A 17792-nucleotide genomic window follows, 5' to 3' on the forward strand; every position below is an offset into this window, starting at 1 on the left:
AACAGCTGTTTTTGTTTTTTCTAAGTGATACAGAGGATGAAGATTCCGATGGATTTAATGATTTGAAGTGACACAGATGGTTCGATAAAATTGCTGTTTATATTACATTTATTTGATATATCTAGTCTGATGTCAGCGGCGCACGTCGTTCCGGAGTCAACAGCTGTGTTTTTTTTTTTTTTAAGTGACAGAAGATGAAGATTCCGATGGATTTAATGATTTGAAGTGACACGGATGGTTCGATAAAATTGTTGTTGATATTACATTTATTTGATATATCTAGTCTTACGTCAGCGGTGCACGTAGTTCCGGAGTCAAAAGCTGTGGTATTTTTTTTTCAAGTGACACAGAAGACGAAGATTCCAATGGATTTAATGATTTGGAGTGACACAGATGGTTAGATAAAATTGTTGTTTACATTATTGTTATTTGATATATGGTTTATATATCGTTATATGGGCCTGTGGAATAATTTGAAATGTAACTGACAACGACGAGTCCAACGTCAGCGCCGCACACGCGGAGTTGTTTACAGAAAGGGCGAAGAATTCGATCGATGGATTTCAAGATTTGATATGAGATATATATATACATATATATATCGGGCTGTTTATGTGTGACACCGCCCTCCATTTTTAAAAATTGTCATGTTCATGTATTTGCAGATGATACAGTTCTTTACACATCAAAACCTAATCTCTCACAAATTTAAGTTTCACTCCAGTCAGATTTCATCCTCCTGCAAGTCTGGCTACTCCATAATGAGCTATTTTTGAACAAATCCTCATCCTTTTCTATGATTTTTGGTATCTAGCACATACTTAAATCTATGTCAAGCTCTTGTACTATTTCCTGTAATGATGGTACAATTCTGCAAACAGTTGACAGTTTTAAATATCTAAGGGTATGGCTTATTTCTAATCTTTCATTCAACTCACACATTGATCATATACTTCATAAAGTAAACTTTGGTCTCGGTGCTCTTTACCGCTCCCGGCTGTTTTACCTTAAAAGTTAGGAAAAAACTTGCTACCCAATTGCGATTTCTCTTACCTGACTATTGTGACGTTCTCTGTCACAATGGTCCATAATCTGTTTTAGCCCCATTAAACACTGCTTACAATAGAATTTGTAGATTTGTTTTTAGCTGTGATTTCCATACATACCACTGTGTATTCTATCAAAACCTCAATCTCTCTTCCCCTGTAATGCAATGAAACTGTATGTATAGTACAGCTACTTTACCTCATAAAATTATATGCATTCAATGTAACTGCCTGTAATAGTTCACTTTATCTTGTATGCTTAGGCTGTAATGTTTGTAATGTTTTGATTACTCCTTCCAATGTTTGTGTGTGAATGTTGTATGTTTGTTGTATTTGTTTATTTGTTATCTGTTTACTTATTCCACTTTTCCTAATCCTTGTTTCCTACTTTTACCTGGGACCTTCTCGAAAATGATGTGATACACCTCAAGGGATTAATCCTAATAAAGTTTTTAAACGTCTGCTGTATTCACTGCATTCTTGTCTTAACGGGTGGTTTTTGTCGTCTTAAACCTGTAAATAGATTTTTCGTCTACATGTGCACGCTTCTGTGCGTTCAATGAGCGACGGCGCCACATCAATTCATATATTGAATTGCCACAAAAACAATGGCCGACACTCGCCACTTTTGAGATATCATGACATGCTACGAATGAGAACAGTGCAGCGTTGGTTTATTACATTTTATTAATCAAGAAAATAAGTCCACCCTCATGCAATTTAATTGTCTTCTGCAATTTGGGTGTTTTTAACCTCACCTAGCTTCTTTTGAGAACTTAACTAGTTTGTGAAGCTGCATAAGAGTACGCCGTCGCTTGGCACAAGGCATGCTCAGGAGCCACCTTAGTTGTTTTATATTTATGGCCAACAAGTGTTTTTCCACACACATACTTACTCTTAACTATAGCTTTAATACTTCCCTAGTGAAGGTTAATGATAGACTACGCTGTTGTCTGACTTCTGCTGTTGGAACAGAACTTGTCATAAACCGATGGCTGGCTACTAATTTACTTCACTTGTACCGTAATTTTCGGACTATAAGTCGCACCGGAGTATAAGTCGCACCAGCCATAAAATGCCCAAAAAAGTGAAAAAAAACATATATAAGTCGCTCCGGAGTATAAGTCGCATTTTGGGGGGCAATTTATTCGACAAAATCCAACACCAAGAACAGTCATGAACGAGCAACAACAGGCTAAATGATAGCTATGCTAACGTGACATAAACACAAACTAAGAGCTGAGAACGGCCCTGACGTCAAATTCAGAGTTATTCAAAAAATTATTACATAAATAACACGTTAATAAAACCATCTGCGTCACTTCAATTCATTAAATCCATCAATCGTCCTTTGTCAACAATGCGTGCGCGCCGCTGACGGCTCTTGCACTTAAAAATATTCCACAGGCCCATATAACGATATATATCAAATAACTATTATATAAGCAATAATGTTATCAAACCATCTGTGCACTCTAAATCATTAAATCCATCGATCAAATTCCTCGTCCTTTGTCAACATCGCCGCGCGTGCGCCCTGACGTCAGCCTCGTCGTTATTCCACAGATCTACTATATAACTATATTGTAGCGTTAACAAAGTTCAAGGAAAGACGTGGGTTTGGTAAACGGCTCTTTATTTAACAAAACAAACTTACAGGCGTGTGGCGGCGTGGACGTCCAGCCACGGAAGGGGACGAGAGCTCCATACGATAGGACCGGGCGTGCGTAGAAGCCATGACGCGGTCGCGCGTCACTCGTCCACCTTACTTTCACTTTTGTGGATTGAAGTCGGGCGCCGGCGCTCGGCCGGGTGGCTGTCCAGGGACGGTGGATGGTGCTCGGACAATGCTTTTACGCACGCCCGGTCCTACTCTACCGAGCTGCCTTTCAGTTCCGTGGATGGAAGTCGAGGCCCGGCGCTCAGCCGGGTGGCTGTCCGAGGACGGTGCATGGGGCTCGGTCATGGCTTCTACGCACGCCCGGTCCTATCGTATGGAGCTCTCGTCCCCTTCCGTGGCTGGACGTCCACGCCGCCACACGCCTGTAAGTTTGTTTTGTTAAATAAAGAGCCGTTTACCAAACCCACGTCTTTCCTTGAACTTTGTTAACGCTACAATATAGTTATATAGTAGATCTGTGGAATAACGACGAGGCTGACGTCAGGGCGCACGCGCGGCGATGTTGACAAAGGACGAGGAATTTGATCGATGGATTTAATGATTTAGAGTGCACAGATGGTTTGATAACATTATTGCTTATATAATAGTTATTTGATATATAATTTATATATCGTTATATGGGCCTGTGGAATATTTTTAAGTGCAAAAGCCGTCAGCGGCGCGCACGCATTGTTGACAAAGGACGATTGATGGATTTAATGAATTGGAGTGACGCAGATGGTTTCGCGCTGCTCTCGTCACTTGAAATTCAAATTACAGTAATCCCTTGCTACATTGCGGTTCGTTTATCGCGGTTTCATTTTTTTTTTTTTTTTTTTTTTTGAAATTTTTTGAAAAAAAAAAAACACATAAGTCGCTCCTGAGTATAAGTCGCCCCCCCACCCAAACTATGAAAAAAACCGCGACTTATAGTCCGAAAATTACGGTATACATAAATTCAGACTGTGGCAAATGTTGAACTGCAACATGGTATCTGGTCAATTGTCCATAATTCTACTTTCTAGATTACTTGAAACTCATGTGCTCATTCCATGCATCTTTTTTTTCCCTCCAACATTTCCTTCCATAATAAAAGTTCAGTTCTTGGTCAGCCAGCAGTAAGCTTGATAAATAGCCCCATGTTGACAGCCATGTGACTCATTGGAATAAAGCCAAATACAAAGAGTCATGACTCCACATTCTAAGAAACAAACAGTGGAGCGTTTCTGTAACACATTGCTGATTATTTGAACACAGGAAGTCCATTAGTAGAGGAAATAATGCAGACAAAAGCTTTGTTGATTAAATGGACACTCAGAATCCAATAGTCCTCTGTGTGCTCACTCATGGTATGCTGCATCATACTTGAACCGCAAGGGCTGTTTTAGTATACAGACTAGTGCTGGGCGATTGACCATTTTATCAAAATCAAGATACGAACAATCAAGATATTAACATCGAAATTAGGACAATAATCTTGTGACTGTGCCACATTTGTGTTGCATGTAAAGCTCAGTCCAACCAACCCATCCCTCATTTCAAGTTTGTGGTTGAAAAAAAAAAAAAGTCAGCCAATGATATTGTGTGTGTGTGTGTGTGTGTCATTTCACATTTGCCCGTGGACAAAATAGCAGAGCTTGTAAACATGTACAAGCAGCCCCCGCCTCACTGATTCTATTAAAATAAATGGGAGTTAAGTGAGTCTCGCCTTTCACTACATATATGAATACGTGTGTGTGTGTACATACACACACACACACACACACACACCCACACACGTCTTCTGATACGTAGGTCTTCCCTGACCGCCACAATACGTTCATGTTAAAAAAATACAATACATCTTTATTTTGCACTTTCACAAAAGCTTACGCAGTAAATCAAACAATGCAACATAGCCTCAATAGCCGATCAAGACTGGCATACTTCATAAAAATAAGCGGACGCATTAAATCGCCATGTAAAGCATCAATGCATACACAACCATCGTCATGTGTGAGGGTGAATGCATTAAATGATCATTAAAGCAGAAGTGCAGTACAAAGTGAATTTAATTTTTTTTTACTTTATTGCTGCTTTGATAATGTTGATGTCTATCGGTATAAGGCTGAGTTCTGACTGCAGGCATACCTGATTCAACTCAAATTTCTCCTCAAATCAGATTTATTGGGCTGACTTTCCACACTCTAAAAAGTAATTCAGGGCCTTAGTATATATCACAATATTAAAAAAGTATATTAACTTCATAAAATATCGAAAAATCACAAAGCAGATAATTTGAGTTGGATATATCAAAATATATGTTGAAAAATTAGATTTTTTTTGCCTTATATTTACCTCCATTATTAAGCTTGTTTTCCAAAATAAATTAGTATTTGACAAACTAATTATAATTCTAAAATATTTATAATATAATTAGTAAATACCAGTCAGAATATTAGAGTATGGGCCAATCATACCAATCGGTTTCAACAACTACGATTAACACTTAATCTTACTCAATATATTTGTAATCAATAACAACAACTTGAGAAAATCAGTAGTTTTCGCGCTCTCGAGTGGAATCATGGGATATCTACCCGCTGCTTTTTGAAATAACAGCGGCACGGAAACGGTCAACGCGGGGAAAATCACTTGGAGAACTCGGTAAGTGAAGCACAAGCTAATGTGCATATAAACGTTGTCACCATTATGCTGTTAGCTAACTTTGTTAATGTTTTCGAGCCAACATATTGCTCTGCTATCACACGGTTCATTAAGCTAATACCATTTATATAGCAAACGTCACCAAAACGGGACTAATTTAGTTGTAATTAAGGCATGTTAGTCTGCCATGTTAGTGCTGCGTAGAGAGAACACCGCCGACCGGACAATGATGATCATATGGCCATGCATGCTCAGAGAGAACACCGTTGACCAAACAGAGATGTATGGCCAAAACGACTTCATTAGCAGTGTAGCAGTTGCACCCGGTTTTCCTAATTAAAGATTAAAGATTAATCGTGTAAGTCTACAGTTTAAGTTACTCTCTGTACGGCATCTACATAATTATTGTTGGGATGTTTGGGCAAAAGTTCATAATTTTTCTGAGTTATGATATCAAGTCGAATTGCATGCTGATAGAGTGGCGGTGAACGAAGACATAATATCAGAATAGGTAAATGGGATGTATTTATAATATATAGAAAGGATTAGGTGTTTAAAATTTTGAAAAAGACAATTTTTTCCCTGTATTGCATGAAAGCTAAACTCAATAAATACTCATTTTAAGTAATGTTATCTTCTTTTTTGTGTGTTTTCCAGTATAGTTGTAGATTTTACAACAATGAGATAATTTCATACAATTTTAATAGATCCGGTCCAAAAATTTAAATAGTATGAAATCAATGTTTTTGTTCCATATTGTAACACTGTTTATCGTCCTTTTTAGGGTGGTGGCTCATGCATGGCTGCACATTGAGTGTAAATTGTTACACAGATTAAAATGAGTAGAGCACGGTTACATTTTTTAGAGTGCATACAGGTTTTAGCAAGGGTCCAGATTTGATTTGGCCCTGTTCAGACATTTGATGGAGCACTGACTTTGGAAAAGAGGCGTTGTTCAGCAGCGAAATGTACGACATGATAATTGTGACAGACACAACACATGAGATACAGTCAAACCTCGGTTTTCGACCACAATCCGTTCCAGAAAGCGTTTCGAGAAGTGAATCATTCGAATTCCGAATCTATTTTTCCCATTACAAATAATGGGAAAATATTTAATCCGTTCCAAGACTTAAAAAAAAAAAAACGCCTTTTTTAAGCATTTTTTCATTTTTATTTTGTCCAATCGCGCAACTGCAGCGCACCGCCAACCACGCAACCGTAGCACGCCACCGACCGCGCAACTGCACCGTGCTGGTCGCATTATTGTGACAGAGCCGTTGCTGAAATTTAGAAAATAGTTTTGAAGTCCTGATGTACTTCCAAAATTTTAGTGGACCTCAGTGCGCAGGGAGCTTAATTTGGTCCGATCGCGCAACTGCAGCGCGCCGGGCGCTCACTGTCGCATTGCTTTAAGAGCGTCTTTGTGTTTTAGGATGGTTTTACTGCTCCCACTTGCTTTCTTTGGAGGCATGATTAGGGGTTAATACAATCCTCAAAGTAACGAAAATACAATAACAACGAACGGAGTCAGTCGGCATCCGGGTCGCGCGGTCGGGTTTTCTCGGGTCCTCTTGGCTCATCTCGCGAAGTTCGACCTCTGAATTTTTGTTCGACAACCGAAGCAAAAAAATCTCGAATTTTTCGTTCGAATTCCGATTTGTTCGAGAACCGGGACGTTCGAAAACCGAGGTTTGACTGTACTTTCATGAATGGAGTTGTTTCGATACATACCCTCAAGCTTTGTATGTATGGCGCTATCTCTCCACAAATTTACATATCAATCAGCTCAGTGGCCTAGTGGTAGAGTGTCCGCCCTGAGACTGGAAGGTTGTGGGTTCAAACCCCGGCCGGGTCATACCAAAGACTATAAAAATGGGACCCATTGCCTCCCTGCTTGGCACTCAGCATTAAGGGTTGGAATTGGGGGGTTAGATCACCAACTGATTCCCGAGCGCGGCACCGCTGCTGCTCACTGCTCCCCTCTCCCCCAGGGGATGGATTAAAATCACACGGGGATGGGTTAAATGCAGAGGACAAATTTCACCACACCCAGGTGTGTGTGTGACGATCATTGGGACTTTAATCTTTTAATCTTAATCTTTAAATTGATTGACGCCACGAACAGTTTAAACAGATTTGTGTGTTTGGACCAGTTCAGACTGAAACATATCCTGTCCAAATCAGATATGAAACTACCTCCGGAGTGTGGTTTCAATCCGACTCACAAAAATCTAATTATATGTGCATTGTGACGTTTCAGACTACACAAGAGCCATCCAGTTTCAATTTGAATGGGCTGAAAATCTGATTTTGGCTGTCTTTTTGAACACAAGCTAAGAAAAAAAATGCACTTACCAACTTCTTGAATATTTTGTTTGTTCTTAAAAAAAGCTTAGTTTACCCTGAACCCATAGTAATATCGTTCGCATCATATCGTTACTGATACCTGACAAAATGATCACAATATTAAATTTTAGCCATATCAAACAGCCCTTATGCAGATACTGATACTACTCAGCTCTTTAGTGAAGAAATGGCTGGGTGTTCCCAGGTGTTTCAACAGCATAGGGGTGTACGGAAAAGGCATTCTGGAACTTCCTCTGTCCAGTCTCACGGAGGAATTCAAGTGCTCCAAAGTGAGGCTGTAGAAGACACTAACTGAATCCTGGGACTCACGTGTAGCCCAAACAGCCCCTACTCTGATAACTGGAAGGAAGTGGTCTGCAAATGTAGGAGGCACCATGACATTGTGGAGCTTGTGTGGCAGGGGAGGGGAGGGTTTGACCTTGGCGAGATGCATGCATCCATCCATCCATCCAGAACTTCACCATGTGGCGGCATGGAGTGGTGCATGATCCTCTCAAGAAAAAGCTGAAGAAGTTGTATCCAGGAAGAAGCAGTGGAGTGCCGCACAGGCCAAGCTGCAAGGTGCTGAGACCAACAAGCTTGCTGCCAAGTTGCACAAGATTCATTTAGAAGACCTTAAATCTTGAGCCTATTATAATTTGATTGCCCCCTCAAAAAAGTTGGCTAGAAAATTTCAGTTTGGGCATTTTCCATCCATCCATCCATCCATCCATCCATCCATCCATCCATCCATCCATCCATCCATATGCTGCAAAGAATACCTCTGTGTCATTGGCAATGGGCATAAAAGGAGAGAAACTCATGGTGTGGCCAACAACTTCCCCTGACCTCAACCCTGTCGGGAACCTTTGGAGTATCATCAAGCAAAAGATCTATGAGGGTGGGAGGCAGTTCACGTCAAAACAACAGCTCTGGGAGGCTATTCTGACATCATGCAAAGCAATTCAAGCGGAAACTCTCCAGAAACTCACAAGTTCAATGGATACAAGAATTATGATGGTAATATCAAAACAGGGTTCCTATGTTAACATGTAACTTGGTCTGTTAGGATGGTTTCGATTGAACTAACTTGATTCAGTGAATGTGACCACCTAATGCTGCAAATTCAACAAATGACTATTTTCAATTCTTTACAACCTATAAAATGTTTTGAAAATCTGCTGTGCATACTAATTTAGAACAGTGTATTTCAGTGTATCGAGTTTTCTTTTTTTTTTTTTAACAATACACTGTTTTCATTGGCAGGTTTGTTCAATAAAATTTGACAGACTAATACTTGAACAATGTGACTTATCAGTATGACTTATCATACTGTCATTTGCATTGACCATTTAGGAAAATCGGAGAAAATATAATTTGCATAATAATTTGAAACACAGTTATTTGGTGAAAAAAAACCAATTTTTTAAATGAATGAATAATCGTTTAAATAATCGTCATTTCGAACACAATCAAAATAATCCTGATTATACTTTGTTCCCATAATTGTCCAGCCTTATTATGTACGGTTTGAACACTGTGCCTAAATGTAGGAAAATTGTACTAAAAAGGTAAATACGAGTGAACAGTAGTTGGGCAATAATTCTTTTCAAGTACAACTACAGTGAGCCCAATTAACATGAATGTCTAGTGCCACATAAAAACACTAATACAGTACACTTATTTATCTGAATCATATTTGTACTGATTATGATATAATCCTTCAACATCATCACATAGCACAACAATGTTCAACAAAATCATATTATGAACAATTTGCATTTAAATCGACAATAGAAGGCTCAAAATTGTAACTATTCTATTAATTTTTTTCAACCTGTGTAGGAAAACAACAGTTCTGAAACTGCTGCCAAGAGAAAAAAGCTGCGGATTAAACATTAAACAGTGTCATGGGACATTCATGCGCCACTAACCACAGAGAACAATGTAAACAAAGAAGCAGAGACTTCAAAAGTCACATCCAGTCACCTCGTCTTTTCTTCAATAAGATACAGATGAGAAGAGAACAAAATTACTTGCCTGTCATCAGTAATGCTGGCGATGTGACGGCCGTCGGTGCAGAAGCTCACAGAGCGCACCCAGCGGTCATTTGACCCTCCAGCAAAAATGAGTGATGGCGGAGGAAAGAGGTGACTGTGAAAACATCAACTTGACTTGAGTTCAAAGTGTAGTGTAGTACACGTTAATTTCACTTATCTTTATCCATTTCTGGTAGTTTCTATTTATACTAAAACATTCATTTCAACTTCAAGGTCTGTATATGGCTTGCGAGTGCTGTTTCTCTCCCTTGCTGGTTATGTCGAAGAGCTTAGTGCATCCATTTTGTACACCCATGGAAAATGTTTGAACTTCTTCTTGAAACGTCTTGTAGTTGAAACACAATTTTCTTGGTTTTGATAGCAATACAATATTTATGAATCTATGTTGGGCGGAGACTAGAGAGTAGTACAGAATTTTGGTGAACCATCTGCTTGTTTACTTTATGCCAATCAATGCTGTGAACTGTCGTAATGCCATATAGCGTGACATTGCAGTTCCTTGTTAATTTAATTTCTATTGCACGGGACACATACCAAATATTATCTAGGCAATACTTTATATACATTTCCATTTCTCAATAACTTTGAGGACCTGGAAAATACATTTATAATTTTCCAAACTTTCCCAGGATTTTCAAGACCGCACGAACCCTAAATGTTTAAAGTATTAGTAAATGTATTAGCACAAAAACCAGAGCATGCATATTTATGGCATCAGGTATTTTAACATGTATTGTTTTATTGTTACCCAATGAATCAGTTTGTTTTTCAAATCAACTTGTATTACTTATATTTCAAATTAAAAGGTAGAAAACGTTTTTAAATGATTCCTTTTGGTCTCACTGTTTGTCACAAAAACCTGACATTTCAACAGGCGTGCGTGTGTGTATAGACTTTATATTCACTGTACATGTTTATAGGGATGCACCGATACCACTTTTTTAAAAAAACAATACAAGTAGATTTGATTACAGTAATAGCAAACCATGGCAGGAGGCGCTGCCGTAAAACTAATAATGTGGTATTGGCTGCTGGTATCCGCTCTCGTGTCATGAGTACAAGTACCAATACCAGTATCGGTGCATCCCTCCATGTTTATTCATTCAATTATTGTTTGGTGACCTTTTAATAATTTGAAGTTTCTGTTTGGACAAACACACACACAATTGGGAAAATCGCAGGTCTCACCCCAGCTCTAGGAGGATAGTGGCCTTGTGGTGATCCCAGACAATGACCCGGGTGTCATAGGAGGCAGTGACCAACAGCGCCCCATCTGGTGAAAACTCACAAGACACCACGTCATTGTGGTGGCCCTCCAACTTCCGGATTAATGTGTATTTATCCATGTTCCATAAGAACACCTGCAAAGTGAAGAAAGGTCTATTAAAATCCATGGATTGATGAGAAGGGTTGAGTTGTACTATCATAGGTCTATCATTACCATTACTGTCTGCATGTAAAGGATTTAACAATTAAATTATGAGGACTTAGACAATTAAGTGACGTTCTGAGTAAATGGACATATTTCTAACTATTAAAAAAATCCAAAGCAAATAAAAGTGTACATGCTACACAAAAATCAAGGCTACATGTCAAAATGCGACATCCCTATTAAACATTAAGTCACATTTTTGCTGACTACATGACTAACATTCTCAGTTGTATCAAATTACCAGATCCTTTAACTATACACAATGCTTAAATCAGTATTAAATAAGATAAAAATTACTACAAAATTACTTGTAATCTTTTAACAAAAAAGAGAAAATAAAACAAGTAGTAACTTAAGGTAACATAATGTTACTCCACTGGTTTCCCCTTTCAGAGTTTTAGTTCTCTCTGTTTACAATAGGCTCACACCTCCGGCAGAAGCCTACGAAGAGAGACAGATACTGCAAGAGAAAAGAATATTTTATGGCCAAAGGGTTGACACCTCTGGCAAAGTACACATCAGCACCCAGACACCCAGGCACACACACGCGCACACACACGCGCACACACATAAAAATGATAAATTCTTGAACGCTATGACCTATCAGTATTGGCGGGCTTAGAGGAAATGCCTAATGAAATTTTTAACATGCAATTTCAGCCTTCAGTTTACATCATTTGCTGTTCAAATTTCTTTAACTCAACATGTTTTTTATGGAAGAAGTGGGATGAGCTTTTCTGATGTTTTTAGGCAATACATATTTTTAAGATTAAGTATGTGTTTCTTTTAAATGAGTAACAATACTATTTCTATTCATCTGCAATACTTTCACTTCAACATCTGCAACATCCTGGAAGCAGATAGAGGGCAGGGTACATAAGGTGACATTAAAGTCCACCAGAAAAACACCTGACCAAATGACAAAACAATCTAGTATGTGTAGATAGATGATGAATGTACTATATTGGGATAAGGGAGGAGTGGGGGAATTTGGGAAAAAGGTAGTGGTGTAAAGGGGGGGCGTGGGAAAGAGGGAATAATTGATGACCGGTTTAATGATAGTTTTTGGGTGAAATTAATAAAATAGGAACTGCGACAGCATAAGTAGACAGACACGGAGCAGCACCTACGTACAGATTGACCTTGCGGGTCAGGTGCCAAGTTGCCCCTGGCAGGCCTGTGGGCAATGCGCATCCGCGGTTCACACCGGCTGCTCAAAATGTCAGCGCGGCGCTCCCCTCAAAACCAATCACAAACTGAGCTCTGCCACCACCTGTGACAGGGAGAGCAAGACACACACACTGTAGGGACACACACAGCCGGTCAAACCTACTACCTACATGTCTACTACCACTTGTTTGGTAAGTTTTATTGAGAATTGAAAAGATCTGTTCATGGAGGGCACTCACAATCTATCAATTCTGACGTTTTAAAAATGGAAGGTTAGCATATTATAAACAGAAAACAGATTTTGTCTGCAGGCCAATCAGTCATGAATGACAAGAACGTGTTAAAAATACTTTTGTTTTTGCTTAAAATAACATACAATGTTAATAAAGCTAAATAGGTGAGTGTTTCTATTAGTTTTTCCTCACTCGTCAACGCTGACTTACAGTATATGTAGCTAGATGTGTGTACAAACAGTTAGTTGTGAGTTTTGCAAAATTCAGTACACCCAAAGCATTTTCCCCACAGTCAACAAAACTCTAGATGCAGGTCACTTCACTTATGACACAGCAAAGTCGCTTTTAGTGTGAACATAGGTGAGCAGTGCTGGGATGGGTTGTATTTCATTCCATTTCTAGGTTCATTGAGCATGGCTAGTCACAAGCAATGGCACAACAGTAAGCTAGCAAATCAATAAAAAGTGAACTGGGAGGAACATGTTTACGTACTGCTTTGCCTGATCCGACAGAGCATACGATGGACGAGTCAGGGGAAAAGGCGCTGCAGTAGACCCAATTCTGGTGACCCCGTAAAACTTTCACCATGTTACCTAAAGAAGCAAGTCACATTATCAACAAAAAGCCATTTACTCTCAAAAGTCGAAGTTAACAGATTTGCTGAATGTCTATGACAAATTTCCCCTTTGCGATCAATAAAATAAATGAACTGCACTGCCTACATACACATACACACACCCGCGCACGCACACACACACACGTCTTATGGTTCCATAAACTGCTAAGAATATAGATCTCTCAATCAGTGTTCAGTAGCATATCTTAAGTGACTTCAGCATTATTGTATTTTCTTGAGATTCTCAAAAATAAGGCTCTTCTGAAAAATAAAAAATAAACAAATACAGTAATCACTCGCTATATCACGGTTCACGTTTCACAGCCTCACTGCTTCACAGATTTTTTTTCATAGTGCATTGTGTTATGGCTTCATTAGAAAAATACACGACAGATTGGAGTCAGGCCACAGCAGCACAGTCAGAGTAGTGCAGTGAAATACGCGGGAGTCACAATTTGTCCTACTATATTGCACGTACTTTGTATTGATGATTAAAATTACTATTTTACTGTAGTTATTTGTAAGAGAGCATTTACTTCTCTGTGTTAAAAACATGTTTGGACCTGAAAACATGTTTTGTTCTTTTGTTTCAAGGTTATACAGGACTGTCTCAGAAAATTAGAATATTGTGATAAAGTTCTTTATTTTCTGTCATGCAATTAAAAAACCAAAAATGTCATACCGTAATTTTCGGACTATAAGTCGCACCGGAGTATAAGTCGCACCAGCCATAAAATGCCCAAAAATGTGAAAAAAAACATATATAAGTCGCTCCAGAGTATAAGTCGCATTTTGGGTGGCAATTTATTCGACAAAATCCAACACCAAGAACAGACATGAACGAGCAACAACGATACGGTATGCTAACGTGACAAACACAAACGAGGAGCTGAGAACGGGCCTGACGTAACATTCAGTTATTTAAAAAAAACTATTACATAAATAACACGTTTATAAAACCATGTGTCACTCCAATTCATTAAATCCATCGATCGTCCTTTGTCAACAATGCCGTGTGCCGCGCCGCAGTTCAAATTATTCCACAGGCCCATACAACGATATATAAACTATATTTTAAATAACTATCACATAAACAACAATATTTTCAAACCATTTGTGTCACTCCAAATCATTAAATCCATCGATCAAATTTCTCGTCTTTTATCGATCGTCCTTTGTCAACAATGCCGTGTGCCGCGCCGCAGTTCAAATTATTCAACAGGCCCATACAATGATATATAAACTATATTTTAAATAACTATCACATAAACAACAATATTATCAAACCATTTGATAATATGAAATATTGCAAGCCTTTTATTATTTTAATATTGCTGATTATGGCATATGCAAGGAAACCCTTGCAGGTGTTTTGAGTTAATTAGACCTTTCAAGTGATTAGTTGAATACCCTACTAGTATACTTTTTCATGATATTCTCATATTTTGAGATAGGATATTTGAGTTTTCTTAAGCTGTATGCTATATTCAGCAATATTAAAATAATAAAAGGCTTGCAATATTTCAGTTGATTTGTAATGACTCCAGAATGTATGACTTTTTTTTTTTTTTTTTAATTGTATTACAGAAAATAAAGAACTTTATTACAATATTCTAATTTTCTGAGAAAGTCCTGTACATGTATAATAATGGTAAGAAAATAAAGGGTTCTACTTCAAGGATTTTGCCTATCACAGGTTCTTTTTGGAACGCAACCATACAATTTGCCCCAAATTAATTAATTTTTTTGGTTGAGAATCTTAAATAATTGTTAGAAACTAAAATCAACTCAGAGAATCGGAACCACAATAATCCAAATGATTTTTTTTTGTTTTACTTTAGACAGTAAAAACATTTTAAGGAAGTACAAACATGAAGTATAAACACACCATCATCTTTGAGGTCCCACACTCGGAGGGTCTTATCTCTGGAAGCAGAGACCAGCATGAGGCTTCCATCAGGAGCAAAGGTCAAGTCTCGAACTACATCAGAGTGATCCATGAGATTCAGCAATAGTTTACCTGAGAAATGGCAAGGAATTAATGCAAATGTCTACTACCACGTGTACATGTACAGCTGCTTGTCTGATACACATGTTTATCTACAAACAGCCAAGGGATAAAGACAAACATTATTTGCTACCGCTTTAGCCTTGACAAAGGCTGGGCAAATGGGAATTTTTGCAGTGCATGTTTATTTTCAGGTATCCTCACCAGTGTAAACATCCCAGATTTTGATCCGGCCATTGTTGAGGCCAGTTGCCAGTAGCAATTGGTCTTGCCCGAATTTAAACCGGTGCCATTCGACGTTGACACAGCGGCTCTGCTTCTCAGGCACAGATGAGCCAAAAGCCAAACCCCAAACGATGTCGCCGCAGTCAATGGTGTGCTCTCTGGGATCACCAGTTGTCTGTATGTACTGGCCTCCATCACTGTTTTGACGGGAAAAGCGTCGGGGACTTAGGGCATTAGTGCCTTCTCCATCCTGGCCCGCTGAACTGAAAAAGAAATATTATTTAACATAAATATACAATGATACTAAAAGGCATTAACTACAGTTAAATTATTCATTTGATGTATTCATTTGATTTGATGTCTCTCAAATGTAAAAACATTGTGCTTTCAGCTGCCTCTTCGTTTGGCTTGTGTCGGTCATTTCCGCCAACAGATCTTGAAGTAGCATTCTGCTTTGTCGGCATTTCCCTCAACATTCAAATTGACAAATATACACGAGGTGAGGATAGCAGCATTGCACTTTAGGTTTGCTTATATTCGAGCAGAAACTGGGGCTTGTGGTCATAATGCTTTATGAATGGATTCACGTTTATATGAACTGATAAATTCCAAAAATCAATTTTACAAATATAACCAATCACAATCACTGCACTGTATCTGGGTGATGAACCCCTATCTAATTGCAACAAGTCAAGAAACTTCAATATATTTTCTATTAAAAAATGACCAACAAAACAAATGTGTGTTTGAAGTGGTACTTACAAATTTGTCAGACATTTGGACCAGGGAATAAGCCTGACAATGCGATGCCCCTGAGACCAAGCGAAGTAAGAACCATTAGGTGCAAACGCTACTGTCCAAGCTTCACGCCCAGACTTCTGGTCAAAGGGAGCAACAGGCACCAGGAGTTCACCAATGAACTTTGCCTTACCTGTAAAGCAAAGTTCTGATTTATTTTCTCTGCCCAAACCGATGGAATTCATATGATCAAGATGAAACTTTTTTCTGTTAAACACTGCATAAGAAAAATGTCAAATCAAGTTCATCTTTCGAGTTGAATGTGTAAAACATGGAAATATTATTCTGACATGGATAAAGGCCACTGTAGGTGTGTTGGGTGATGGGTTGAAAAGGGACAACTAATCTGGTTCTGCAATGAAAACAAGATTTATGTTGTCTATAACGATCTCTGTGACATTTTGGTGCCCTACCCTGAAATATTTACTGTATATCATACAAGCAGACTCTTAGTCAACTTTGATATTCAACGCTGAAACAGCTCCACGGCTTTGTCAGCAAAGGAACTCAAACATCCTTTTTTTATACTGATCAGGCAAACAATTTGTGTACAACGTACTAAAACCATATATGGCTGAACATCGAACAGTTGAGCCCCTTCACACAGGCCATCCAAGCAAACATTCTCCCATGTTGGAGTCAACCCAGAAATTTGTTCGCTTCCTTTCAGTACCAGAGGTTCTGCCTCATAAGCCACGACAATTTTAATTTAATGCCCCAAACAAATTTTTCACGAAAGCAATTGTCGTGCTTGCATCAAATTGTTAGGGGAGGGGAAAAAAAGAGAATTTAAACTTTATCACGAGACAATAAATGTATTATTTGTCAAATACAATCAACAATTCAAAAGGGCTGCCCAATTAATCGAATTTTAATCATGATTACGATTTTTGCTCCTGCCGACCCGAAAATTCATATAATCGAGGAAAAACGATGACCATATTTTCCGGACTATTAGTCGCAGTTTTTTTTCACAGTTTGGCCGAGGGTGCGACTTATAATCAGGAGCGACTTATATGTGAAATTATTAACACATTATTACTTGATCATTAACACATTACTTACTAGTATAGTTGATCACTTTACATGTTATTTTCCCGTCTGTGGAGAGTGGAGCTCCAGGCCATATTTAACAAGCAGTGTTGTACCTGAATGCGTTCAATGAACGAAAGTTAATGAACTCGTTCATATTTTGGATAAACGTGAACCTGAACGTTTCACGTTTGCCCTGCGAACGTTCATTTTGGGGCCAATGAATGGTTTGAACAGCAGTTTACTTTCGTTCAAGAATGCCAGGTTTACTCTTCCTAGACTTAAAATAAAACCCCGCTAAACACACTGTAAACACACACTGTAAACAAGGCGGGAAGAAAAGGATTTGGCCACCCCGTCCACCAACAGTCGTACGGCGCTGGCGTCATCAAAATGCGACAAAAGCGCGATGACAGTCGCTCATTCAATGAAAACATCACACAACGAGTAGCCCCACTCGCCCTTTATTGTCAAACAGCAACGATAAGGTGTGAGAGCATTTATGGAATTTGGTGAG

At 38.7% G+C, this 17792-nt stretch overlaps 1 protein-coding gene across 5 annotated transcripts in view; it reads right to left on the reverse strand.

Moving 5' to 3' along the window:
• The window catches only part of LOC119132863 (WD repeat and SOCS box-containing protein 1-like), a 48449-nt gene that overhangs the window by 8221 nt on the left and 22436 nt on the right, over positions 1 to 17792 (reverse strand). For 3 of the 5 annotated variants that reach the window (XM_037268434.1, XM_037268431.1, XM_037268432.1), the window contains exon 11: positions 16240 to 16376. In XM_037268434.1, coding sequence (XP_037124329.1) covers positions 16373 to 16376 — 4 coding nt within the window. In that variant the 3' untranslated portion in view covers positions 16240 to 16372. Of the gene's footprint in view, positions 1 to 9741; positions 9856 to 10949; positions 11123 to 13088; positions 13190 to 15100; positions 15233 to 15424; positions 15709 to 16207; positions 16377 to 17792 lie in introns of those variants that run through there. The other 2 variants (XM_037268429.1, XM_037268430.1) reach the window with 1 other exon arrangement.

The sequence above is a fragment of the Syngnathus acus genome, chromosome 13 (assembly GCF_901709675.1).
Source record: "Syngnathus acus chromosome 13, fSynAcu1.2, whole genome shotgun sequence".
NCBI classification, from domain to species: Eukaryota; Metazoa; Chordata; class Actinopteri; order Syngnathiformes; family Syngnathidae; genus Syngnathus; species Syngnathus acus.